The sequence below is a fragment of the Festucalex cinctus genome, chromosome 5, assembly GCF_051991245.1.
Source record: "Festucalex cinctus isolate MCC-2025b chromosome 5, RoL_Fcin_1.0, whole genome shotgun sequence".
NCBI lineage: Eukaryota > Metazoa > Chordata > Actinopteri > Syngnathiformes > Syngnathidae > Festucalex > Festucalex cinctus.
The window spans coordinates 9,106,376-9,119,499 of record NC_135415.1 but is presented as its reverse complement, the minus strand read 5'-3'; the positions used below and the strand labels follow the sequence as shown (position 1 = coordinate 9,119,499).

Below are 13,124 nucleotides of genomic sequence, written 5' to 3'. Positions count from 1 at the left end.
GTGTTTATGGATGCCAATGTAACCTGGGTGTCACATAAGTCTCGAGTGGGTGTCAGCGGAAAGAAGTGAGAGCTCATACACACGTGCTTTGTGACTAAACAGCTCCCTCTGGTGGTATGGCGTTGACAGTAACTGTCAATGACTGACAGGTAGGAGAAAATCTGTTTTTAAAGCTGCACTTTGTAACAATTTGGCCAAAAATATCTTTACAATAGCCTTTTTCTTTGACCATTCGTGACTGAAACATTTTTCAATTAGTAGATTAACACCTTAGCTCTTCATAATGGGAACTCATGCAAGCTTCTGGGCAATAGTTTTCAAACTGGATTCGGGTTTGAATTTATTACCCTCTGCGAATGTGACGTCATGTGTGCATTTGTGTAGGTGAAGATGGGAAAATCTAGTTTAATTTTTGGGCCACAGATGGCAGTACTGATTCAAAGTTAAATTTCAATTTTCTGCGTTCAGTAGCTTTAAGAAAGGCCTTGATGAAATTAGAGTATATCGTACTTTCACAAACAACTTTTAGTTTACCGTATTTTCCGCACTATAAGACGCACCGCATTATACGGCCCACCTTTAATGAATGACATATTCTAAAACTTTTTCCATATATAAGGCACACCGCATTATAAGGCGCACCTTAAATGAATGCCATATTTAAAAACTTTTTCCATATAAAGTCGCTAAAGTAGAGGCTGGGGTTACGTTATGCATCCATTAGATGGTGCTGCGCTAAAGGGAATGTCAACAAAACAGTCAGATTGGTCAGTCAAACTTTATTAATAGATTACGAACCAGCTTTCTGTCAACTCCATTCACTCCCAAAATAAATAAACAGCTGTTTTATTATTTTCTCTGAGGTAAAGTATTAGTATTAGCTAGCAATCCAAGATGGCGGGATCTTCTGCGCATGCGCGTCACCGATCGTGCAGGGTCACCAATAGCGTCTTGACAGCGAGACCTGTTGTGGCTCAGTATTGATCCATATATAAGGTGCACTGGATTATAAGGCGCATGGTCAGCTTTTCAAAAAATTGAAGGCTTTTAGGTGCGCCTTTTAGTGCGGAAAATACGGCACTTATTTCAATCTGTTTTAAACAGCCTGTTTTAAACAGCATAAGAAATAGTTGTTTGACCTATTTATTTTTCCTACTTATCTGTTTCATATTTAAGTGTAATGTTATGTTTGCAATGTTGAATTTAACAGATTTGATAAAGTCTACGAGAAAATGTGATGTTTTCAGTCAATATGCATTTGATGCTGTTATTTGTGTTTCTATTGAACATCATAATCAATACTGAATATTGTTTACCTTTTGTTTCAGTATGCCGTGCTTTCCCTCAGCAGTACCATTGACCGAGCCAATTTCAAGAGTTCTGCGAGAAAAAACAGATCCATCTGGAAGATCCTGGTCGACAAGATGGTCTTGACTGGATGGAATGTGGCGACTGGTTACGTCGTGGCTTCTGGTCTCGGTTTCTAAGTCGGTGCTGTGAGCTGTGCCACATGTGTCCACCTTCTCTTCTTCTGCCTGACACCTTTCATCAGAGAACATACCCATACTGCAATCTGACATTCCAGACAAATCAATACTGTCAAAAGCTCCAGAACCTAAAGAGAGCCCGATACAAGAATCGGACACATCCGAGCCCACTGCGTGAATGATGCCAGACTGGGTTTCGATACTATGCTCGAATGTCCCAGAGTCTTGTCTGCTGCGCTGGCTTCTGTCTGAGGCCCCAGAATCTGAACGGCCTCTGTAGGTTGAACTCAGGCTCTTTTCTGTAGTCACAGAATCCATATTGGATCTGGAAGAGGCCACGCTGCAGTCTGAAGCTGCAGAATCAGACCTCTGACGGTGAGACAGAACCAGGTCAGGCTCTGCGGCCACTGCTTCTCTCTGTGGCTGGATCAGCAGAGGTCCCGAGCCATCCCCTTTCACCAAATGGTCAAGAACGAGCACCATGCCTGAGTTGGAGCCTGTGACACAGAAGATGAACAGTACAAAAGATTTAAGGTAGTGATGTCAATGTTGCAGTATGTTTCACTGGACATAAGTAAAAGCAGCAGGTAGTGTTTAAGTGACTGATAAGAGGGGAAATGAAATACTTCCAGACACACAGCTCAAAGAGAGACCAAGATAAAAAAAAATATCACCCAGGATCAGAGAAGGGACACGTGGAGACATGACGGGATGTCTGCATTTCCTCCAGACTAGCCTGTGTTCCTGAGTTATATTTGTCAGATTGTGTTGCGCATAAAAGAGGAGGAAGCGGAGAGCAGGCGCAGGCGGCGCTGTTGAAGGTGGCAAAACGTCAAGGAGGAAGTACAAGTGAAATGGAGACAAGCGCTTTCATTCCTCTCCATCTGAGCTCCTTCATTGGTCCCTCTCTCCTCAGGAAACCACACTCCAAACAACACAGCAGCGCCCACATCCTCCTTTCTACTTCTAAGCATACAACTACATTTTATGGGGGAATATCTGTGGCTGTGCACATTCCAGAGATGAAGAAACCAGATCAGACTAAAGTTATCAAGCAGCTGACCCTACCCCCACAAAATAGAAGATTGTTTCTTTAGCCATTGTTTTTTTATTTTATTTTTTATTTATTTATTTTTTTAAGTTGTTGGGTGAGTGAAGATGCAGCTCCAGGATCGCCCCCTCCCATAAATCTCACAAGACATTTTTTTTTTTTTTACATTCACATTACATTAACAGTCTCTTACTTTTATGGTTGATTATTAATATTGACAACATGCCATGGAAAAAAAAACAAAAACAAAAAAACATTAAACATTTTGTTGCATGAAATGTGTTTTTCAACCCATACAGCTTAGCCAGATTTCTGACTCCCACGGATTGGCTGACACACATTGTGACACTATACAATACTATATTGTGACGCTTTTTCTCACTTTTTTTTTTTTAAAGAAATCTGACATCCAATAAGAGATCATCTTAAAATTGTGTGAACCTCAGGGAATTATTTTGTTATTTTTTTGCGAATTTTTACTTAATGTTCTAAGAGATGCTGCTGATCCTGGGACCTCCATTCACTTTTCATTAGAATTTGAAAACTATGGTCAAAGATAAGAAGAAAAAAAAACTACCATGTTGCAAATCTGAAAATCTCTTTAATTAAAAATGCCTAAAGACATTTAAACAAAGTGTTGGAGGTTGCATTATTCAAAATGTTGACAAATATTTGCCTTTTTTCGGCCCTGGAAAAAACATTGGTCTATCTCTATTCTTTACTACAAATACCTCACTAGATAACAGAACAGTATCTAATCTGCTTATTTCCCAATGAATGAAAATAGTAGTGAGAAACCGAGCATGTTGCTTCCTTTAAGCACATTGAGCAATGTAGGCAATCACGTACAAACTACCTATCTCCTAAATCGCACTCGTACATCTTGCAATTGACCTTCACATACATACAAATTTGCTGCAGCAAAAAATAAATTGTGATCTAACTGAAAACAACCGCACGAGAACACTTTTATACAGTATTATATTATTCTTCATTGAACCACAAACAACATAGCACAATTGCCAAGGAAGAAGTGGATTACTCTGGTAACTACATTACTGTAAAAGAATACAAAGGGAGGAAATAGACAAGAAATAAAGGAGAAAGAGTGGCTATTTTCGGGGTTTTCATTGTTTTCAGTTATTTTTGCAACTTCACAAGTGGTAAAATTGCATTCAGGCAATCCATGTTGGGCAGAACATCAAGTGGTCATGTCAGACAAGGATATAATGCATAGCACTGAATCTATACAAACATTTCATTTACTAAATCATAGCCCTTCCTTTAACATTTGCAATATGGCTGAACACATATAGCTAACGCTTGTAAATAATATGAAGCTTTTTTTGGTCTGAGAAGCATGGGAATTTTTTTTTATAATGTTGACAATGACAAAGAATGCACTTTCTACAAGTTCATCTCTTATTTTCACATACTTTCAGCCTAAAAAAAGGACCTAGCCGCTCAAAAAACCACCGGATCACACTGCCTGCTCACTCCTGTCCCAACCACATAATGTTCTCCGCCTTTGTTGACAAGTGCTTTTCACTGGTGGTCTTTTTTTTTTTTTTTGACACGAGCTTCACCCTGTTTTAAATTATAAGGCAGGAATGAATCAGGAACATTAGGAGATTTTTTTGTGCCACATCAAGAGAACATTGGTTCTGTTCTGGTACCAGCTTTATTTAGCAGAGTTGTGGCTGTTGGGTTTCCCTCTATTGGTTCCTAAAAGCCATAACCAAAGTTGAGACCCATGAGAAGGACACATGGATGAGGACAAACACAATTACGTTTTGGCTGTAGAATGGGTTTTAATTGTATAAGATAGCATTTGCGCTTTAACAGTAAATACAACATTTAATAGGGGCAGTTAATAAAGCTTTGAATGTAGGTAACATATGTCAATTGTAAATACAGCATACATAAGCTATCAATCGTCAGGCATAGTATTAAGAAAAATCTGCTCATTCTGCCCTCAAAGCCTGCATTCATGCCATTTTATTAATAGCCTCAAAGGTTAATGAAATTTCTCTTCACTTAAGAGGCGAAAGAATTTAAGCTGATGGCTCGAGCGCCTCTGCACAGAGTTAATAAAGCTACATGAAAGGTCTTAAAGATTCTACACTAATCTGACTTTCTGACTGCCACCAAAGAAGAAAAGCTCTTTTAGCTGGCTGTTTGGGAGGAAGTTGTACTTAGTTGCCTTAATGCAGCCACGGGTTCATTGCACAGACATGGTTAGTGTTTCCCTCCAAGTTATCAAAATTTGACCTTAAGGTGGATGTTTACAGCCTATACAAGCTTTTGTATGGCAACAATCGCAGATGTGTGGGATGTGGAAAATGGATCCAAGTGTGATGGTGCGCCCTACTCATAGAGAAGTGGTTCTTACCTAATCTCTGGAGTTCTCGGCTTTGGGTTGTCTGCTGACCACGCAACTCCCGGATCTGAGATTTGATGTGGTCTTGTTCACAGTCCTGCTCTCTTCGCTGTAAAATAAAATAACAAATTTAAAAACACATAGATGGTAAAACAATTAAGTAAATGCCTGAGGTCAGCTGAGGATTGTTTTTAGAGGTCAACTGCTCTGCGAAGAGACGCAGCCATGCTGTGCAACATGCTTTGCCAGCTGGACAAGTCCATACAACTTTCATTTTCCTGCTACACGCCAGGGATAAAGAAAGACACACCTGTGGATTCAATGAGGACTGCTATCAGTTATCTGTTACAGTTAATCTGTTATCAATTGCTTGACTGAAGTCGCTCCTTTTGCTTCATGATTTCCTGCTACCAGACCTCAACAAAACTCTGCACGTTGAGATTTAATTTAAAGCCAATGCCCGAATCCCACTTAGCGGCAAACGCTTGTGACTTTTTGTGAGGGTAGGGGATATTTGTTTTCTTTTGTTTTTGTTTTGTTTTTTGTCAGGGTTCATTCAAGGTCCCAAAGTCATTTGCCAGACCTTCACATCAGTTTTAATGGTCACAGTTTTTCTTGTTGCAACAAAAATTATTAAAATAGCTGGCGAACATCTGGTGAACGTTTGTGACCTTGAACGAACCCTGGCGAAAAATCAACATTAGCTACCTTCCTCAAACATTCGGCCCCTCAGTGGGATATGGACTTAAGTCACAGTAGTAGGCTGATCTCCAAAGAGTGGCTCTAGTATTTTAGAATATGGAGGGGGGGAAGGGAGAGGACTGGAGGGACAGAGAGGGGAAACTGGGGGCTGATGCATATAGTAAGGTTAGATCTCTTAGGCTAGACCGTGAGACATTTCACAGGAGCATCAGTTGCATCAATAAGATCAACCAGATAAATCACTGTTGATGATGATGATAATCACATTTCTGTTTCACTTTGAAAACCTAAGAAAACGGGTCCTTCAAGACATGGTTTAAAATAGGTGTAATTTGAATAACTCAACTCAACTTTATTTATAAAGTTGCTTTAAGAACAGGCGTTGGAGAGGGAAAAACAATGAAGTGCAGAAAGTACTTTGACAAAATGATCTCCAATGTTTTCAAATGGAAAGCAAAACCAAAGAGACGTGGTGGAAAACAAAAGAGTATAATTCGAGGTGGATTGAAGAATTCCAGAATGGCAAAGAATACCCATTGATCACCACCAGGGTGATCAAAAACGATCAGTTACCTATGAGTACTGTTACAATTAGAAAACACTTGTGTAAATCAAAACTTTCAGCAGTCTTCCCTTCTCAGTATTTTTTTTGAGGCGTCACATCATGAAGCACTCGCCGAAAAGGTGGGCATCCTTCAACAAAGGGGCCGACGGAGAGACGGACGTGCTCACTTCTGCAAGCAATGCAGAGGAATTGTGCAATATTGTCAAGTCATCCTGGGCAGGAATACCGGTTCACAGGTGCAAGAAGTTGGTCAACTCAGATGTGAAGCAGGTCTCAGACACAGGGGCTATACAACTAAATTGTCTTTCCGGTGAATGCTCAATCTTAGTGTTCATTTTTTGTAATAAATATGTGAGTTTGTTCAGGAAAAAAAATAGGAATGACGTTTTTTTAAAACAGTCAAATAACATTTCCTCATTTTCAGTAAAATATTAGACAATTGAAAGTTGTAAAATCAACTTTACTCACGTTTTTGAACACAACTGTATGTCCACAAAAGCAGGAACCACATTTTTTGTGTGTGACCTTAATTCACGCATGCATTTAAAAACTCAAATTTTTAACAAGTTGATGGCCAAAGACTTGTAAAAGGTTTGAGCTGACCTGAAAAAAAAAAAACATAACAGACACCTGTACTTCAAAATGGCAAAATGGCAAAATGAAGTCAAGATTTACAACCCAACTTGACTAAACATTACAAACCTCTAACAAAAGAAGTGAAAGCTCACACAACCAGTGTATAAACAGCCACGACAAACGACTATTACGTGCGCGGCAAAGCGCTTTTAAGTTGGTCACTGTGTGATTAGACCCCAAACAAACATCGATGGATCAGTCATACACGGGGAAATAGCCCAATCTTTTCAAACACAAGTGAGATGCATTCTGTTGTTTTGAGTTCTCCGCCGTGAGTAGGTTATGGAGCATAGCAACTAATTTCAATCAGAAAGAATGGCAGCAGACAAAAGGAATAGTGTTTCTGTGTTAGGGCAATTAATCTTACCACATCAGTAACAGTGTCAAAAGCCACGTGTTTACTCGCTCAGACTTCAGTCTAGTTTATATTAATTTGTGTGAGGCTTCTGAAAGAACTGAAATGGAATATTGTGGCCAAGTAAATGGAGAACCAAGATGCTCCCATCCCATCATTTTTTCCACTTCACTTCCTCCACTTGTGGAACAGAAATCTCTAGCGACCAAGATTTTGCCTCACATCTCTTTTCAAATTCTCAAGACAATAGCCAGTGCTCACTAATCAGGATAAGTGGACTGCACTAAAAAGCATTATTTCTGTGGACTGCTTCCTTAATGAGTAAGTGAAGTGCTTGATGAGCTTGGAAGAACACAAATACGTTTTTTTGCCCTATTTAACAGAAAAGACACCAACAAGCCATAATGGTTAAGGTTCCATACAAAGGGCACCCTCTGTGTAAGTGGACCTACACAGGATCCGCAGGGTGAAATAATGGTGTTTGAGCTATAAACACAATTAGAGAGAAAGAGCCTTTTCGCGCCTGCTTGTTGCTTCTTAGAAGCAGTGACGGCCATCAGTTCACAGCTCCCACTTAACCACTGGGAACATGTTTTTCAGAGGAAAAAAAGAAAGGTAGATGGAGATGCAAACCCGCTGTTAGTTGCCATGCTGTCATTAGCGGCTTCCCAACTGGTCCAGACTGCTGAGACCTGAAAGAGTCAACAGTGACACCGGCCCGATGCCCTGCTTCTTTGAAGAACTCACCCCGACTTGGCCACAGGAGCATGTTTGTGTTAAGACTATAATTACAAAAGCTCATAGCGATGACCAAAAATATGGGGACTGTCCTCTCGTGTAGCCACAGCAAGGCGTAGGCCATGTATACTCTTCTGAACCCCCAAAGGCACAAACTAAAAACAGTGCAGTTTAGGGACTGCAAAACGGAGGCTAGCCCCTTCAGCACCATGCTCTTCAGACATATGGATTAATAAACTGAAGCTTATTGCACTGGAATTTGCATCATTGTTCCATGCCATCATGTGGAAAGGAGACAAAACCTGGCGGCTTTTCCATTACTGCCTCCACACACACACTCGGCCCACCTCCAAAGTCAAAACTATAGTAGCAATCATGTCTGCATCACAGTCTGGGATGACGGAACCCGGAAAGGAAATTCATTCCCATTACTTTCGACTCCTCATCCCATGGGCGCCCACTTCTGGAACTTCACAAGGAATAATTTTGCAATGTTAAGTTTTTTTGGGGGGTTTTTTGGTCAATTTTCCGTTTTGTTTTACGAGGAGCATTCTGCTGTTGAGAGAGGTTATTCACATCTTTATGACTAAAGATGTTTAGAGCTTTTGAGAATCTGGTGAAAACTACAAACCACCTCTGAAAGTAAAATACACAGATTCATTATGTACACTATTCTACTTTTCAACACAATTCTTTATTTATACACTGGCCCAAATTTGAGCTAAGGTCAATTTATGTTTGTTAAAATTGACATATTCTGGCTGAAATTTCACAAAATAGAAATGTAAGAAATTATGTTGTAAATATCAAACAATATTTACCATTTAATTTGATCTTTTGCCATATTCTAGAAGATCCTAGTCATGTCTGACAATCATCATACAATAAGCAGCAGTATATTGAGATCATTGGATGCCTGTACAGTAACAGACAAAGGGCGTGAATAATTTGACATACTGTATAAGTTTTTTTAATCAAATAAATAAACAAAATACTATCTTGCTATTTGCTATGTCATTTCTAGCTAAAAGAGCACATATTTACCAAATAACCCTGCACTTCCACTCAAACCTGTAAACAGCACTTTAGAAAATTTTTTTTTTTAGCTTTGTATTATTGGTTTAGAACACCTGTCTTGAATGGTATGCAAACCCGGGGCCTGGGGTCACAAAATGATTAGAAGATTAGAATCACTGAAAGTGTCTCTATGAACCAAGTAGGACTACATGCATGCATTGAGAAGGTATCATTTACACCCTGAGAGTAAAGCTGTCAGTTAAATTGGAGAAAGTCATTCACAAACCTGAAACGTAACCAGATGGGCAGAACTGTTCCATTCTTCAGTCAGATAATTAAAAAAAAAAAAAAACGTACTATGAGTAAAGTTAAGTAGTTGTTCGGTGCAACGGGGATGGGAGGGAAAAAAGCCAGTGAAGCACTTGGTGTGTGACACACATCTGGAGGAAAAGAAGACTGACATTTACCTCTTAACAAGAGCGACCGCCCCCTCTCGTCTTTCGCTCTCTCTCTCTTTTTTAACCCTCTGGAGTCAGGACGTCCGTTAACTCATTACAAACACAGACTGCCATGTGCACAAACACACACACACACACCGACCACATAGTACAAACAAGCCACTCCCCTAATTTCCTCTAGTCTACCTCCACATGGATCTGAACCCTCTACACACAATTTCATTGTCCCCCCCACAGATATACAGAGACACAAGTTAATGGTTCGCCTGGTTGACACATTAACTTCTGACACCCTTCCTTTGTTTTGACCTTGTCCCCCCCCCCCAAAGCGCCACATTTAGATTGTCCAGGTTACACAACGTACATAAAACACAGAAAAGTAGTCAAAACTAATAGATTACAAATCAATAAAACTAGGGGTGTCAAAATTAGTGTGTTAATTTTGAGTTAAGTTAAAGTTCCTTTAACGCCACTTTTTTTTTTTTTTTTTTTTACACATGATTCATGACTGCCCCTTACTTGGAAAGCCTGTACTGGGGGAATTACAGTCACAACGCAGCAGACACGTCCACGTCAAAATTCAGCAGTAATACATTTAATAATAACACATATTTTTGTGGAGACTGGGGTCAAGTTGTATTTTATAATTTTAAAAATGTGCAGAATTTCACAAGTTACTTCATGATGAAGTTTTGATAACTCTTGTTTTTTTTTCCCACTTTTATGTTAACGAGTCTGAAATTTTAGAAAAAAAAACATTTTATTGTACATGTTGAACAGATAAAATATGTGATTAATCGTGAGTTGACTATTGAAGTCATGTGATTAATTACGATAAAAAATTTTAATCACCTGACACCCCAACTACTAAATTCTGAACATTTTGAAAGGAAATGTGATTTTTCCAGCCCATTCCAAATAAAATAGGCAGCATTAATTGCTTTTCAATATGGAGAGGTTGATTGCGAATAGAGAAAAGACAGTAATTGACGACCCCTCTAAATTTTTTTTATAATTGCATATATTAATGGTTTAACTATAAATGCTCCATAAACTATGATCCCAAAACATACATACATCCATTTTCTTAACCGCTTGCTCCTCACAAGGGTTGCACGGGTGCTGGCGCCTATCCCAGTTGGCTATGGGCAGTAGTTGGGGTACACCCTGAACTGGTTGCCAGCCAATCGCAGGGCACACAGAGACGAACAATCATCCACACTCACAAGCACACCTAGGGACAATTCGGAGCACCCAATTAACCGGCCATGCATGTCTATGGAATGTGGGAGGAGACCAGAGTACCCGGAGAAGACCCACACAGGCACGGCAACCATAACTCAACTCAACTTAGTTCAACTCAACTTTATTTATAAAGCGCTTTAAAAAACAGGCATTGCTGTATACAAACTTAAACAGTACTAATTTCCTATTTAGACAGCTTTGTCGGCATCTGTGACAACGTAGCGCTGTTTCAGAAAGAGCATGAAAACAGGCAATAAGTGAGTTTTTCGGGGAATAGCTGCCGACCTTTAAAGTTTTAATATTCTAACACCAAGTGGATTCTCCAGAAACTAAAATAATCTTTTACTGTAACTCAGTCATGCCATTTAAAACAGTCATTAACACTGCACATGCCTGAATCCACTAACCAAGCCCACATATTTTCCATCTGAAGTTTCACAAGTCGGTGTTGGTTTGATGCTTGTGGCATGCATTTTGGACAGTGTGTGAGAATGTGTGCGTGTGTGCTGAGGGGGCCTATCTGAGACGTTCATCTGCCACGGTACAATTGCGTACAGCTCAAAGAGATCCGCTACTGTGATGTGACTGGAAGGAGCCCCGCTGCTGCTGCTTGTGTTGCTTTTGGACACGTACACGTTCCGGTGCCGACTTTAGGCTACTGGAGCGCAGCTGGTGGGCTGCCTGTGTGTTTGTCAGTCCGCCTTTTGCTGTCCCACCTCTCTCCTCAGAACCACGCATCCACACCTCCTGTGACTCATGACCTCCTCACTGTACAGCACTCACTCAGCTGTCTTACAGGAAGTGAGGAGAAAAACAAACAAACAAACAAAAAAAAAACTCTTCAATGCTCCGGCATCCTGTGACGCCAGCTTGCTGTCATAGCTTCCTAATCTGAGTACAGAACAACAGTGGCCACCTATACTAAGAGTTATTCTGACTTCCAGCGGAAACTGAGCAAAAAAAAGTTGATCTAAGGCAGCAGATAAGATATGATCTGGCCCCAGTCAGACTGTCACATTATCCTCACTGGTACAATCATATCAAATACGGAATCTTTGGTTTTAGTGTACTGTAAACACATGTGCTGTCCACAAGAGGGCTGGTCAGTTACAAGAATGAGCAGCTTCAATTAAAAAAAAACAAAAAAAAAAAAAAAACGTACAACCCAGAGTTTGTCCATTAACTCACATGAGGGTTGCATTTTGCATGATGACATTGGGATTGTGACTCAAGTCACACGCTCAATGCTGTGCTTCTGCATACTTGATTGTGGCAGCAGAGAAACCCAAGTGGCCACCACAGGCCTGCAAACAAACTCCGCACCCACAAATAAGCCAGTGCTCAAGTCAAATTTGCAAACGCAGACTGTCATGAGACACCTAACTCAGATTATTTATTTCGGTATAAGCCTAGAACATTTCAATGATCTCTGCATTCCCACTAAAAGCTGATTTTATGTACTCACCACAGTCCCCTTGATGCTCTGGGGCTCCAGACTCTCTGTCTCCAGGCTGCGACCAGGGGCTTTAACCCTCTCCGCTGGCCCTAAAAGACACAATTTACAACAGTGGCACAAGCCTTGTCACCCTCATTTGGATCACTTATGCCGTGAGAAAGGACACACACAAAGTTGAGATGAGTAACAAGATGACTGAATTGTTTACAGTGTCCTCATACAAAGCGAGAGAGACAGGGTAGGATGAGGACAAAAGGTGCATTTGTGTGTGCGAGTGTGTGTTTACAGCACATAGTGAATTATCACAGAGATACAAAATGGCACAAGCATTGCGCACAGCATGAAAGAATGGTAGGAATCCACTATCTGGTTGGGCATCACACGTGCTGTGTCGCCATAGTTACAGAGCTGTCAAGGTGACCTCTTCAACCATGGACTGTGTTTTTTTTTTTTTTTTTTTTTTTTTGCATTTAAGACTTTATACTCCAAGTCATTCATGGGGACTCTTATTTGCGCTCCAAAATTTTACATTAGCACTCGTAACTTTAATATAATATAATATAATATAAAAAAAAAACTTTTATATTATATTATAGCAATTGTCATTCTATAAAATGCAACTTTTTTATACAGTAATATTGTGTTACATGTGTCATATCGGGCAGAGTGTGATGTTATCAAAACTCACCTTGCTGCTGTTCCTCTCTAATTTGGCGAATAGCTGCTCTAATCATCTTCCTCTCCTCGTATTCACCGGCAGCACGGAGCTACAAGTACACCCAAGAATTAGTCTGTGCTCGGAATCATTCACACATTCCCAACTCCCTGATCATTACATCGCTTCATACTTTGTATACTGGACTATATGGATCACTCAGTCAAATGAAAAATACTTTTACTGGGGAATGCTGTTAGTTAGGTCACTACTGTCACATAATTTAAACATCAGGTGGTCGAATTTTGTAATAGTCAACAAAAGAATATAACAATGCCACACTGGAACAAACAAGTTGTGACTGACTCAACAGTGCCTC

General features: G+C 40.1%; 1 protein-coding gene across 3 annotated transcripts in view; it reads right to left on the bottom strand.

The window, feature by feature from the left end:
* Positions 1-13,124, bottom strand: part of smtnb (smoothelin b) — a 53,988-nt gene that overhangs the window by 25,122 nt on the left and 15,742 nt on the right. For 2 of the 3 annotated variants that reach the window (XM_077520601.1, XM_077520602.1), the window contains exons 4-7: positions 12,779-12,857; positions 12,100-12,179; positions 4,931-5,027; positions 1,317-1,984 (exon numbers count right to left, since the gene is read on the bottom strand). In XM_077520601.1, coding sequence (XP_077376727.1) covers positions 1,317-1,984; positions 4,931-5,027; positions 12,100-12,179; positions 12,779-12,857 — 924 coding nt within the window. Of the gene's footprint in view, positions 1-1,316; positions 1,985-4,930; positions 5,028-9,217; positions 9,410-12,099; positions 12,180-12,778; positions 12,858-13,124 lie in introns of those variants that run through there. The other variant, XM_077520603.1, reaches the window with a different exon arrangement.